This window comes from Petaurus breviceps, unplaced genomic scaffold (genome assembly GCF_028583685.1).
Source record: "Petaurus breviceps papuanus isolate PSGF00001 unplaced genomic scaffold, PetGlider_PUasm1.0 90925, whole genome shotgun sequence".
In the NCBI taxonomy this organism is placed as follows: domain Eukaryota; kingdom Metazoa; phylum Chordata; class Mammalia; order Diprotodontia; family Petauridae; genus Petaurus; species Petaurus breviceps.
The window spans coordinates 16,102,462-16,117,464 of NW_027187380.1; the positions used below are offsets into that span (position 1 = coordinate 16,102,462).

The 15,003-nt window shown below is 39.3% G+C and overlaps 1 protein-coding gene across 5 annotated transcripts in view; it reads left to right on the plus strand.

The window, feature by feature from the left end:
* Positions 1-15,003, plus strand: part of SLC39A11 (solute carrier family 39 member 11) — a 564,681-nt gene that overhangs the window by 15,622 nt on the left and 534,056 nt on the right. For 3 of the 5 annotated variants that reach the window (XM_069076522.1, XM_069076526.1, XM_069076523.1), the window contains exon 3: positions 1,070-1,108. The exons of the other annotated variants lie outside the window; for them this stretch is intronic. In XM_069076522.1, coding sequence (XP_068932623.1) covers positions 1,070-1,108 — 39 coding nt within the window. The remainder of the gene's footprint in view (positions 1-1,069; positions 1,109-15,003) is intronic. 5 annotated transcript variants of the gene reach the window in all.

Here is a 15,003-nt window from a genome sequence, read left to right on the forward strand (position 1 = left end):
TTTTTGTATTAGTTAATTAAACTAGTTGGTTAGGGCATGCTACTAATGAGGTCATAGGTTCTTCCCCTCTATGGGTCAGTTGATTTTGTACTGGGAGAAATTCTGTTCTGTAGTCAAAACTGTGTACTTGACCTAGGCCAACCCTCCTCCAGAGGCTGGTCACTAGGGAAACCTGGCAAGAGCATGCTTGGATCAGTGCAAATTTACCTCTACACCAGGAGAAAAACAGCTTTGAGCCCAAGTCCCACTGATGAATGAGTCAGGATTGCTTTAGGATATAGAGTGCTGTATTGGAGTCAGTAAAACCAGGTTTTCAGTTTTTCTCCAGCTTCATATTAGCTCTTTGATCTAGGGCAAGTCGTTTAAACTTTGTGACACTAAACTTCTTCATCTGTAAAAAGAGGATGAAAATAAGACTTCTCTCACTCCATTGTGGTGAGGATCAAATAAGATCATCTATATAAATGACTTTGCAAACCTTAATGCATATGTAAATGTGAGCTATTAGCATTATTGCATAGTTATTATTGAGTCCCCAGTGGAATTGCCAGCACAGTGCTTTGCAGATAACAGGTATTTGAGAAATGTTTGTTGAACAGAAGCATATTAAATGGGGGGGGGGGGTTTGGGGGGGGGGGGTTAGCAGTATCTTTTTTTCTTTTTTTTGGAGGGCAGTTGGGGTTAAGTGACTTACCCAAGGTCACACGGCCAGTATTTGTGTTAAGTATCTGAGGTAGGATTTGGATTCAGCTCCTCCTGACTCCAGGGCTAGTGCTCTATTCACTGCTCCACCTAGCCGCCCCTAGCAGTATCTTTTTTCAAGTTGAAGGATGGAATCTTTTTTTGTTGTTTTCTTGGTGAATCAGGACTCAAGCACTGGGGAGAGAAGCTTTCCTTTTGTTTTTAGAACCCATAAGAAAGCATATTCTAGGCTTTGGGGTGGGTTCAAAAAAAGTCAAGCTTGGGCCAGTTTTTATTTGTGTGGTCCTATGAGGACCTTAGCTATCTTTTGGCACATGTGATTTTCTTCTTGCCTCCTCAAACTGAAGCATCTTGTTTTCATTTACAGAGACAGATCTTAGATGGAAGCCTTGGATTTGCTGCGGGCGTAAGTAGAATCTGGTGGGAGAAATGTGAATCGGGGCACATTTTATTTATGACAGTTCTCTGCTCTGGGCATTACTAGTCTCTGTCCCCATGTGACCAAAACACTTTCTTGAATAGTGGCTTCCTGTGTAGTGGCTGCTTATGTTAGTGCATACAGAACTTTGTTTCCTGTCCCCAAATCACTTCTTCATGGCAGTAAGTATTCTGGTGACTTAGGTGGCATTTCAGTGACTATTTCAAAGGCTGTCTGCTGCAGCTGGCTGGAAGTGGACTCAAGGGGTCATCTGATCCATCCTTGTGCTTCTCAGGAAGAATGGTGCCAGGTACACTAGTGTCCTTTTCTAATTTGGATCAAACTTTATGTTGCTTTTGGTCAGAGGTCATGGTAACATGCAGAGTACAGACATGGTTTGGCAATCTTTTCAGATGAAGTCACAGCCTGAATAAGTGAGTGTCTGGGCATGAAACATCTTAGAAGTCATTTCACAAAAGCAGTCACTGAACCAGTGCAGCATCAACCAGGTCACTTTAGCTGTAGTGTCTAAAATACCATAATCTCTATTCTTTGAAGTAGCCTTGCAGAAATAGACTTTTAAGAGTTATATACACAAGTCTTTGTGAGGCACTATCTTTTTCCACAGCTGGCCTTGAGTGAGTGTTAGTTACAGTGACTCCTGAGTGAAAAAGGTCTCATGGAAGAGGTCTTACTCCCATGCTTTTGCACCTGAGCTAGAGGGATTCAGTAGTGGAATGGCAATGGGCCTGGTCTGGAGGCAAATTGATTGTTGCAAAGATTTGGCTGGGGTAGGATTAACCAGCCAGAATTTTCTACTGCAGTCATTCCTACCTAGAAAAATGTGTATCCTATTTTGGATTGGCAAGCCTAATATAATGAGTAGACAGAAGGCCAGGACTAGATTCAGTAAGACCTGGGTTCAGGTCTTGCCTCTGCCACTAGATAGAGTGGCACCCTAAATAGAGAGTTAGACTTGAGAGGCAGAAAATCACTTAACCTAGTCATCTCTCAAAGACAAATTACTGATATGCATCAATGGAGGGAGTGTCCATGTTGGGAGTTCTTTGCATAGATAAAATCTTATATCTAGGCCAAAAAAGAATGACTGATTCATTACATAGAGATGGTTGATTGTAGATCTAGTCATACCTGTTTATCAGATGACTTATGAATAATTAGAATAGAATTGAAGCAATTTATGGCATTTATAAGGTTAGTCCTTAAAGTTCTGCAGTTGGATTGCATAATTTTGACAAATGAATTTCAGGGAACTTTTAGTGCTTTGTATCGAGGAGTTGGCACTTAAATATATTATTATTGAACTCAGTTGAATTATTTATAAGGTATTTGATTATGAGCATATTGTGGTGAGTTTGACTTTTGCCAAAAATAGCAATTATAATAATTTTACAAAGTAAAAACATTCCAAATTAATTTAAATAAAATAAAAATCTATTTTCTTTCTACTCTTCCCCTTTGATATGTTAACAAGCGTTTTGTTTTTGTTTTTCAATCAATGAACATTCATTAAGAGTTCTACTATGTGTCAGGTCAAATGCTAAACACTGAGAATACAAAGAAACAGCTCCTACCCTCAAGGAGGTTACAGTTTAATGGAAAAAACAACATGTAAAGAAGACTGTACCAGTATCCAGAATGTTTACAGAATAAATTGGAGGCAATCTCCCAGAGAAGGCAGGAGTATTAAAGGGAGTCTGGGACAGGTTTCTTGCAGATGCTGGAATTTTAAATGAAATTTCAGGAAAAGGCAGGGAAGCCAGATGGTGAAGACTAGCAGGGAGGGCAGCCAGTTAAAAGGAACAGTTGAGAGATGGAGTGTCCCTAGCAGGGATGCCAGTGGCCCTGGATCCTAGAGTACCTGGAGGGTTAAAAAGTTAGAAATTTGAAAGAGTAGAAGGATCCCGGTTATGATGGTCTGTAAAGCCAAACCGAGGAACTGCAGAAAGAGGCATAGTCAAGCAATTTTCACATTGGACAGTAGAGGTGCTTCATTCCACACCCTGAGGCCACTTCTTTGTCAGAAGGTAGCCCATGTTTCACAATTGATTGGTTGGCCAAAGGAGTTTTTGAAGGAGACTGGTAGGTTTCCCTGTTTTGTCATGTGGCTGTCTTCCTATCCCTATATCTTTGCTCCATAAGGTATATGGGTGACCATTTTGCCCTGGAAAAACTTTCGAGTAGTTTTGACAAGACCTTTTGTGAAGAAAAATGTTCATATGCATAGTTTAGGATTATATTTTAAAATAGAAGACCATTCATATGATAGAATAAAAAATTTTTGCTTATGAGGGGCGGCTAGGTGGTGCAGTGAATAGAGCATGGGCCCTGGAGTCGGGAAGACCTGAGTTCAAAATCCGGCCTCAGAAACTTAACACTTACTAGCCATGTGACCTTGGGCAAGTCACTTAACCCCAATTGCCTTGCCTCCCCCCCTCCAAAAAAGCAAAAAAAAAAAAAAGTTTTAGCTATGGCTCTGCCAAAACAGCAGAGAGATATCTAACAAGATCCTGCAATTTTTTTGGGGGGGGAGGAGAGAGACAGGGGGAAGGTGGGGAAGAGGGTCCAGATCTATCATCAGTCAGTCAACAATGAATGAAAATTAAAAAAAATATATTAAGCACCTACTACCGTGTTTCCCCGATAATAAGACACTGTCTTATTAATTTTTTGGACAGAAAAACACCAGAGGGCTTATTTTCAGGGGAGGGCTTATTTTAATGAACATTGACAGCAATTTTAATAAACAGGTAAATGTGAACAAAAAAATGTACCTTTATTCAATAAGCAAATCACTGGGGAAGAACAGGATGACGTGCTCACTGTTGTAGCTCTGATTGGATGCAGCTCGGAGCTCGGGCAGGGGGGGTGACGGTGCATACAGAGGGTACTGTAATGTAGCGTGTAGCACAGGGGATCACCTTCACTACAGTAGCAATCTCAATAGGGCTTATTTTCGGGGGAGGGCTTATTTTAGAGGAATCTTACACAGTAAGGGGAGGGCTTATTTTCGGGATAGGTCTTATTGGGGAAACACGGTATATGCTAGGTACTAGGTTAAGTGGGATATGGAGGCAAAGTGAAATAGTCCCTGTCCTTAAGGAACTTACAGAGATGACATGGACACATAGAGACATCTACGGAGTAGATGCTGGGTAGTTTTCTGGGGGGGGCCCTGGGAGCTAGAAGAATCGGGAAAGGCTGCATGTAGAAATGGCATTTGAACTGAACCTCCAAGGAATCTAGAGATTCTGAGCTGTGAAGGTGAGGAGGGGGCACATTCTAACCAGGGGGGATAGTCATGCAGAGGCAGAGAGAAGAGAGATGGAGCACCATGTATGAGGAGGCTGGATCATAGTGTATAGCAAGGGATGTAGTGTCTAATAAAGTTGGCATGGTAGATTGGGGCCAGTTTGTGAAAGGCTTTAAGTGTAAACAAAATTCTTTGAAATAATGGAGCTACTGGAGTTTACTGAGGAGAGGGTAGAGCTGCTCTTTAGGAAAATCACTTTGGCACCTGGGTGGGGGATGGGTTTGAGTGGGAAGAGACTGGAGGGAGGAAGGCCAATTAGGAGGCTATTGCAACAGTCTAGGAAAGAGTTGACATTGAGATCAGCCTTTTATCTACAACACTTTGCATCCTCTCTTTGGCTTCTTTATATTTTGGGCCAGATAGATGGAGTTTTGTAATAGATATATCAATCAAGACATGAATGATCAGAAAAGGAGTTTGAACTACTTTGTTAACAGAGAGATGCTGTTATCTCTGCATTAGTATCCCCAAAATGTCGAAAGACTCAGTGGAAGAATTATGGAAAGAAATTGGAAAGACTAGCTCAAGATAAGACTGCTATAATCTACATTGTTAGTGGGAGTGCTCACATTGATAAGAAAAATACACTGAGGTGTGGTAGTTATCTAGTGACTGATTCCTGACTGTTTTCTTTGGAAGTCTGATTGTTTGGGGGTAGATGACTTGGGATTTTTTTCCAAGTCTTTTAAATTGGGGGTCTGACCACAGTATAAAAGTATATGGTACCTGAGAAGTCATCTAGGGCTAGGCCAATCACTTCATTTTGTAGAAGAGAAAATTGGTTTAGAGAGGGAATGTGACTTGCCCCTTGTGATGGAATTAGATTTGTTAGGTTTGGCTTCAGAGGATATAGCTAGGACCAGTGTTTGGAAGTTGAAAGGAGGGAGATACTAGAATACCACATGGAAGGATTACCTGTTAATCATAACTGTTCCGAAATGGAATGCATTGGCATGTAGGGAATTCCCTTTTACTGGTGTGTGTGTGTGTGTGTGTGTGTGTTCTAATGCTTTCTTGAAACTTTTTTTATTGTTATGAACTTGACATTTTATTGTTATGAACACTGATATTTCTTTATTCAAAGACAGACAAAAAAGAGAGGATTGCATATGAAATCAGAAATCTCTGTTATGTACAGTTTTTAAAAAAAGTATATATTTAGAATTTACTTGATAGTTTCAGCACTGCTGTGCTTGTCCGTGACTCCTTCAGAGCTTTCTTCCACTCTCATCTCTGTATTTTTAAAATGTCTCATGGACCCTCTTTTTTTTGTTATCTTCTTCTTTTAGTATCACCATGAGTATCTCTCCATACTTCCTCTTATACCTTCATTCCCAGGCTCCTTTCCTCTTCATCACCTCTCCCCCCAAAGAAAAGCCCTCCCTTAACACAAATCAGTATACTCAAGCAACATCAATCCACAACTGGCCATGTGTGAAAATGGTTGTCTTATGCACCTGTCTGCCAAGAGGTGGGAAACATGATTTATCTTCAGTCTGCTGGAGTGGTGATTGATAATTGTATTGACCAGAGCCCTGAAGTCTTTCAGGGTTGTTTTCTTTTACATTATCAGGATTTTTGGGTGGGCTGTTGTAAGCCAGTCAGTCAACAGTTAACAAGCACTGATGAAGCGTTTACTTTCTTTACAAATTTTCTGCTCACTGTCTTTCCCAGAAGTCCTACTCTCCATCTTCAAGTGGAGACTGGAAAACCACTTTTAGGTGATGTTGCACAGGGGATGGAGCAGCTGATTGCCAAGGTTTCTCTCTATTCTGGGATTCCATGACTCCATGATTCTTTCTTTTATATGATCAACAGTTGTCCAAGATTGGTGCAAACCAGTTAAGTCACTTCTGGTGGTGAAGATTTCTCTGGTAATTTTCTTGGACAGAGTGATATTGTGAAATCTTCAATTTTGTCTGGTAACTAGGACAGTAGTGTAGTGAATGGAGTGCTGGCCTTGGAACTCTGAAGACTGAGTTCAAGTCCTGCTTCTCGCGCAGCCAGCTATACATCCTGGATAAACCCTTCAGTCACAAAGGCAGCTCTCTAAGACTCTGAGTTACAGATAAGTTGCTAAACTGTGTCGGTGGAAGGAGTTTTTCATCTTGGGAATGACTTACCATTTTGTGTGTGAGCTGGGAAATTACAGTGGCATCCCACCTCCCCCACCCCAAACTGGAACCCACTAAGAGAAATTCGTTGTGTTAATTAGAAGTTTTTTGGCTTCTAATTAGAAGCCAGTTGTTATTTGTTGAGTTGTTTCAGTTGTGTCTAAGTCTTTGTAACCTCGTTTGGGGTTTTCTTGGCAAAGATACTGGAGTGGTTTGCCATTTCCTTCTCCAACTCATTTTACAGATGGAGAAACTGAGGCAGACACAGTTAAGTAACTTGCCCAGGGTCACATAGCCAGTAAATGAGACTGGGATTTGAACTAATGAAGATGACTCTCCATTCCAGCCCTGGTGCATTATACACTGCTGCCATCTAGCTTCCCCAGTTAGAGGCCAAAGTTTTTCCAATTAGAAATCAAGTTTTTGGGTTCTAATTCTAATAGTCTCTTAAAAACCTTACAGTTGTACATCAGTTAGGGTTACAACTGTTCAGGCCACACAATATGAGGTTCCAGAACTGACTTTCATTTTCTCCCAGTATAGCTAATCCTAATTCTTTCTGCTATTATTTAGGGAATTCTTCCCTTTTCCTTTTTCAGAATTACCTTACTCAATGTTTACTGTGGGATTAAATTTCAGACAGAGCTTCTGCATGATGAAGGAGAGGTTTCTAAGACAGTTCTATCAATGCCATCCTTCCCCCCACTTGGCATGCTTAATTTGTTGCCTGTGTTTTACAATACAGCTTAGATGCTTCCATCGCTGAAACTCTCATCCCAGCCGGGCAGTAATGGTCTTCCTCCTTGCACTAACAGTTGCACTTTTGCATTCCTACATGAACGTCCTTATCATGTAATGTGACCTGTTGGAGCTATTGTGGGGGTGTCTTTTCCTCATCTAGACTGTCAGCTCTGTGACAACAGAGACCCAGTCTTATCTAACTGTACTGTGGTCTGTATTCAGGAGGGGCTTATTTTTTGATTAATTGCTATTTGAATGGTTGAGGTACCTCAGAGGTGTGAAATGAGCAGTTTGGAACTATTCAGAAATGCTCCTGGTTAGATTTCCTTTTTTCTCGTTGACTTCTAGCCAACAGATCTTTTAGAGGAAGGAGGCCCTGAGGGGCACGTGAGTGCTAGTGTTCCTGATACTGATGTCTTTTAGTTCTCTTACCAAGTTACAAGCTCTTAATGACAGGTAAAAGTGAAGAAGCTGACAGTCTCCTGGCCCCTTTGCTGATTTCAGAAAGTTAAAATTCCAGAGGCCTCCTGTTCTGTCTGGTTTTTGGAAACTGATTGATACAAGGGTACAAGTTTCAGGAAGCTCAAACTTGACTAATTATGATTCCTTACCCAGGGAAAAGGGCTTGTGTTTTCCATAGGTGGTAAAGAATCTGTTTGGGCACTAAACTCTCTCCCAATACGAGTAAATTTTGGAAAACTTAAAAATAAAAGTGTTTTATTCATGATCAAAATCCCCCCCCACACATGGTTGTTACTTGCTAGTATCACAGCCCTTCCCATATCCCCCTCTATAAAACACTCTTGTAACAAAAAGCCAAGGCTAGTTGACCAGCATTGATCACATCTGACAATGTGTGCCTCATTCCACACCTGTAAACTCTACCCCCTCACCAGGTAAAGGGAGGTTATGTTTTATTTTTAATCCTCTGGTTTCAAGAATGCATCTGATGTCTTTTAGTGTTGTTTTCTTTTACATTGTAATTGGGTATATAGTTTTCTTTTGGTTCACTTTGGTTCAGTTCAAACAAGTCTTTCCAAATTTCTCTGAATTCCTTATTTCATTTAAATTTAAGACATTCTCATTTCTTATGATATACTAATTTTGTTACATTTACATTCCACAGTTTGTTCAGCCATTTTCCAGAAAATTGACACCCACTTTATTTCTAGTTTTTTTCCTACCACAAAAATGTTGCTATAAATATTTTGGATATTTGGGAATTTTCTCTTTATATTTGGTATTTTTGTGACATATGCCCAATAGTAAGAATGGTAAGTCAAAAACTTAGTAACTGTTCTCCAAAAGCTGCAGATTCCCATCATCAGGGGTGTGCTCGTGTTCTTTGCAAAACTGATTTCTCAAGATCTTCCACAGTAGTAGTGGATAGAGGGTCCCAAATATTTGTGGGGCCCAGGTTTTAGACACGTTGAACTGCAAAACATGAGTGCAGGTGAGATTGCCCATCTGTTTGCTACAGAGTAAAATGGTTTGGATAAATGACTGAAAAGTGGTTTTCAGAATTTGTATCCCAGTGGATATAAAAATAGTTGTTCCCTTATTTCTTATTCCTTTTGAGTGAGTTTTGATTACAGCATCTGAGAATGAGCACCACCCTTGAAGGGAAATGATTTTGCCCCTTGGATCAGGTTTCACACAAACAGAAGAATATATGTTTTCCAATCTCATGAGATTTCAAGAGAGCAGCTTAGACTGTCAGTCCAGATTTCTATCTGTGTTCTTAATATGTCCCTTGTGGGCCCTGTCAAAGCCTTTGTGCCCCTCTCATGGATTTCCTGATAGTTTCCATATAATTCTTCTTGCGGAGATGGTGGTTTGATAGTTGTTTATACTTAAATTGTCTATAGGAGGGATCTCTGTTTTGAGGTAACTTGCCAAGGTAATGACTTGACAGTCTGTTATTTGTACAGGGGATGTCATTAATGGCTGAACTGTGATTTAGAATTTGTTTTAAAGTCTGAAGGGCTGCAAATTTAAAGTCATAGCAACTTTCTGGATAAGGCATTAAGAATAGCTAGTTGCTTTTTAGCAAGGAAAGTCCTGAAGAAGTTAATTAGGTTTTTTTTTTCCTCAAAAGATTCTTCAAGTAGTTTACTTGCCCCTTTTACTTTGTGATTGACCAAAGATCTTTGCAGCTAATTAAACAGTGATTCAAATCTCTAATTTTGGTCTAGTTGTCTTTGTTATCCTTCCTTTCACAATTCCTACAGCTAGTTTTGAAATTTGCTTTAAGCATTAATAGGAAAATTAAGTTGGGGATGGGGGAATTGAGGGAGCAGTATGGCACAAAAGGATGGCTCTGTTTCCCTCCATAGATTATTGCTTTTTTTCTTTTTAAAAGTATTAATTCTGCATTTTGTTCCTGACTTGTACGCCCTTCTCTAAAGTAAACTCTCTCTTATAAAAAAAGAATAATAGTTAAATAAAATAGGTGGATCATATAGTTGCATCTGACAGCATACCTAGCCTTTAGCACCTCTCTAATGAGAGGCAGTGTCAGACAGATACACTGACTATACCAGTTATTGGGTGGGAGTCACTGGTGAGCTTTTAGCACCAAGCAGGTGTTCTAGCAGGTTTAGTCTTGATCCGGGCAGATAGGAAGACAGGAACAGAGTCGTAATACGGGTTTAAATAAGCCTACTTGATTCTAGTGTTCTGAAAGCGGTTTCCTGATAATGGGAGCACCAACTCCTACAGCATCTCCTAATCACCCTTTTTGCAGGGGCAGGCAAGAATATAGTAGGAGCTACAACTCCTGTGGGTCTCCTAAGTCTCAATGGGGGCCAGTCAAGACCAGCACACATGCAGGCTGCCCTTATGCATTCCTATTCCCCACTCACTGACCAGTGCCTACTTGATTTATAGGGCAACAGACAAAGAAGGCATTTTGCCAGCATTAAGCTTGCTTTAGCAATATCATCATTACTTAACACAGTGCAAGTGTAGTAAATATTATATTATGTCATGCCTGTATTTCACTGTGCAGTCGCAGTAGAAATTGTTTACAATTATGATCCTGGGAACTATTATCTAAAAAGAAATAACAATATCCTCCTTACTTACTTATAGGTGGGAATTGCGTTTCATCCTCTAGTCTCCAGAACTAATATTGGTCATTGCAGTTTATTTAAATTGGGCAGCTCTTTTAATAATAACGTTTTTTGTCAACATTATAGTGGTCATTGTGTATATTGTCCTTGTGGTTCATTATTTTACTTGACTTATCTTTACTTTCTTAAAGTTTTTCCCATGTTTCTCTGAATTCTTCACCTGTATCTTGTGGCTCAATAGTATTTTATTACGTTATGTATTCCATAATTTACTCAACTGTCTCCAATAAAGGTTCTACTGTGTTATTTCTAGTATTTGAGTGTAGTGTTTTTAAAAACATTATTTTCTACTTAGAATACTAGAATGTACATGTGAGGTGACTGAGACTCAGAGAAGTTACTGGACAGCCTTAAAACATTATTTAAATGTGAAGCTTTGTTATTAGTAGTATGGTTGCCAAAGGTTGCCCAGGGGCAGCGCAGCGCTTGTCACAGAATAAGTACTTAATAAATGCTTACAAAGTAAGCTTGTGTTAACATTTATAAGTAAGCACTTCTATGTTGACTGTCTGACAGAGACTGTGTTTTCTCCTTGGCTTTAATTCTAGTTATTGATATTCATCCTAACAAACTAGTTAGGTCTGTGCTCTTAGGTAAGTAATTGACTCAGACTCTCTGGGGCATTCATATGTAATTTTCTCACATGTGAAATCAAGGGTTTGAAGAAGATGGTTTATTAGGAGAGGGGATAGTAATTTTGGCAGAGGTTAGTAAATCTCTTTGTAGGGAGTGGGTAGTTATGAAGTGTTTCAGTCATTTTTAGGTTCACCTGCTCAGGGCTATAATAAATGGTATTGATAATATTAGTGAAAACAATCGTTGCAACTCACATTTCTCTAACCCAGTGATCTCCAAAGTGGAATAGTGCCAGATGATGTGTTAGAATTTGGGAGGAACACATACTAGGAGATTTATATTTTTGATCCAAAAAAAAGAAAGAAATTAAGGTTTGCTAATGTTTAATATCTAGATTGACATAGGTACCCTCACTCTGTATTTAGATAATCACATGTCACATATAGTAGTTGAGGTATACAGAAGGAAGAATGAGAATTCCACTTTGTGGAGGGGTTTCACAATGGTACTCCCACTCATTCATTTACTTTTAACCTATTTTGATGGAGTGTAGTTTTTTTTTGTGTCATCATAAAGTCATTAAGTGGATTTATGGAATATATTATTTAGTTTAAACTAATCCATGAAAAATGGCCAAGTGGCTTAGAAGGATTTCTAGGAAACCTCAGATTGAAAATAATGCTAATAATGCAATTGCAAATAAATAAGAAAAGAGCAGAACAAATACTTCTACTCCTAGCATAAATATGTACACTTCATTCACCACACTACAAGAAAAGGCAAAAAAATGATGATATAATAAAAATTAGCAAAAAAATTAAATTATTAAGAAAATTATTTGAAATATGAATTTACAACCACTAGTGTTAGCCATAAACCTTGCTCTAGTCTAAACGTTTGTTGTGTCTCATGATATTATCTAATGATAGTATGAAGCCATCATGATTAGTAAGACATTTAAAAACTGAGCTTTTGTTGTAGAAGATGATGTGGGTCATCTATGCAAACTCTTTTTTGCACATTTAATAAACTTGGAAACTGAAACACCTTCTGAAGAATTTCAGTGAGTTTTGGATCCGTTTGTTAATGCAGCACCTTCCAGTTAGTTTGTTAAAACAGCTGATTGGCATTGGAGAAGATAGAGATGATTTAGCAAACTCAGCCAATGAGGTACATCTTTCATTTGGATCTATATATCTTTTTGAGGTATTTTTTTTTCAGTTATGACAACCACTGAAACCAAGTATTAAAATAAAAGAAACCTAAAACTAGGTCTTTGAAATACTGTATCTCTAAACCCAACCCCCAAAATAATGAAACACATTGATTAAACATTGTTCTTGCTAAAAAATATTGGTGTCAATAATAAATTTTAAAGTGAGAACATTGTAATGTAATATCAAGCAAAGGCAACTTCCCAGGTTCAAAATACCAGCATAGGTGCTCTCTATTTTATTCAGTGACAAACCAAGAACAGAGAAGATCAAAACATGACATCATTCAAAATACAGCATTTACTAAGTGTGATTAAATAATCTCCAAGTACTACCCCACCCCAGGATCTTCCAATCATTCAATCAATTACAAAGTCTCTGTTCCAAATACTTCTCCACCCCTAGGCTATACCTTAATTAAGTCCACCACAAAGCCCCTCTTCTCAAATGGAGATTAGTTTCCAAACATAAGTAAAATACATTCATTTGCTCAACCATAGAACACAAAAAGGTCAAAAGTTCCCCACCCCTGGATCCCAATTGAATCTACCCCAGAGTTACATCAAGTTTAAACACAGCACTTAATACCCAAATGGAGGTCTTTTCTTCATCTTGACACGAGGCAAGTTATCAGCAATCTTAGTTCCTGGGGAGACAAGGCTTAGCAAGGCCATAAGATACATTGCCAGTCCCTTCATGAATTTATCCTCTGTCTGTAGAACAGTCCTAGAACCCCTGAACACATTAGCAAAGCCCTCTCCCAGGATTTCTGTAAACATACAACAAGAAAATCCTTCTTCAGGGCTTCTGAACCAACAGAAAGGCTCCCAGACCCCTGCAACAACAGCACTGTCCTTCACCAGTGGACAGTATTCATTCTGTCTGCCGGACAGTCTCCAGACCCCTGCAACAACAGTACTGTCCCTCACCAGTGGACAGTATTCACTCTCAGTACTGTCCCTCACCAGTGGACAGTATTCACTCTCTGTCTGCAGGACAGTCTCAGGCCTTCTTAACCAAATGCCAGGTTCCAGGACTTCTTCAACAGGACAGTCTTTCACCAGTGGACAAATCTGGCAAAATAACATCAAAACAGACAAAGTACCAGCAAAACAGCCATGTCTCCTCAGTCCTTGGCAGCTCAGGGGGCAGGTCTCAAAAGTCCAGGGCAATTCAAAGCGGCCACCAGCAATCTCTTAGTCTCTCTCTCTCCACGAGGTGCTGCTTCCAAAAAGAACTTCCGCCTCTCTCTTGTCTCTCCAAATCTACGTCACCAGCTCCTCCCACTTCAGGACTTTCTTTTCACATCAACAAGCCCATCCCACAGGTGGGATTAACAAACTCTGGGTTTTAATACAATCAATTTGAAAACCAAGCCAATACAGGGGAATCTTTAATTGCCATTACTATCACAAACATAAAGGCTTTTTGTACCATTAATAAATGAGTCTTATTTTTAAAATATAGTTTGATTTCATCTTCATCTCATCTATTTTGACATTTTTATTTATTCAAATGTATAATTTATGTTATTATTGCTATAATATATGTTACTAATAGAGTTATATGAATAAAAAAGAAGTTTGGAGACATTACTTACTGATTTAACCTTCACCCTCCTCCCCCTTTTGGAGGCAGTCAGGGTTAAGTGACTTGCCCAGGGTCACAGCTGTAAGTGTCAAGTGTCTTCTGCTGCATTGAACTCAGGTTCTTCTGATTTGAGGACCAGTGCTCTATCTACTGCACCATCTAGCTGCCCCTCTGATTATACTCTTTTAAGGCATGAAGTTCTTAACCTGGAGTTCTTGAACTTGTTTAAAAAAATATTTTGATGCCTATATTTAAAAATAATTGGTTTCCTTTGTAATCCTATGTATTTTATTTCATGCAATTAAAAACATTATTCTGAGAAGAGGGCCACAGGCTTCCCCAGACTCCTGCCCAAGGGGCAGGGACCTAGGTCTTCACACCTCCTGAACTAAGGTTTGTGAAGTAATTTTCTCCCAATGACCCTGTGAGATAATAGTATGTTGTGTACTAATTAGCTCCCTATATCTGGGGCCAAACAAGGAAGGTTCTCTGGGGGAGATATGGCTGTGAGGGTTTTGAGATTTTAATTCTTCTTTGTTAAAGAGTCATAGAATCTTGGCAACTGGAAATTAGAGTAAACTCTAGATGACCTCATATAGGCCAGCCAGCTCCTTCTTGATACTATAAATTCTCTGTTATTAAAGAAAAATAGCCAGGTTGTACTGATTAGTGTGAATTATGAATCCCCTGAAGTGGTCATGGGTATTAGAAAATTCCACTATCTAAAGTTATAATTATATGTAAAATATGGCAATTAATTCTAGCTATATGGAACTATCTAGTGTGAGGAATTTGAATAATGAGATCACTTCAGGGGATTCTTACTGGCTTTAACTGGGACCTAGCCTTCCTAAAGCCCTTTAACTCAGACTTGGTAATTTCTTGTTTTGGTACCTGGGCAGATGGAGAGATCCAGACAGCTGCAGTCAGATGCCATGTCTAGAGTCGTTAGCCCAGAAAGCTCATCTTCTCCTTTTCCATGTCCCCGACTTTACTTCCAAGGCCCCATAACTCATTCTGGGACTTGGAAAATTGAGAGAGTTCTACTGCAAAGCTGATTAGTGTAATAAAAGAGACTGGCATGATTAATTGTTGAATTGATTATTCATTTCCACCTGGGAGATTATGATGTTGAATGAACTCCAGCTGTGGGGGGCAGATGAGCAGGAACATGGGATTT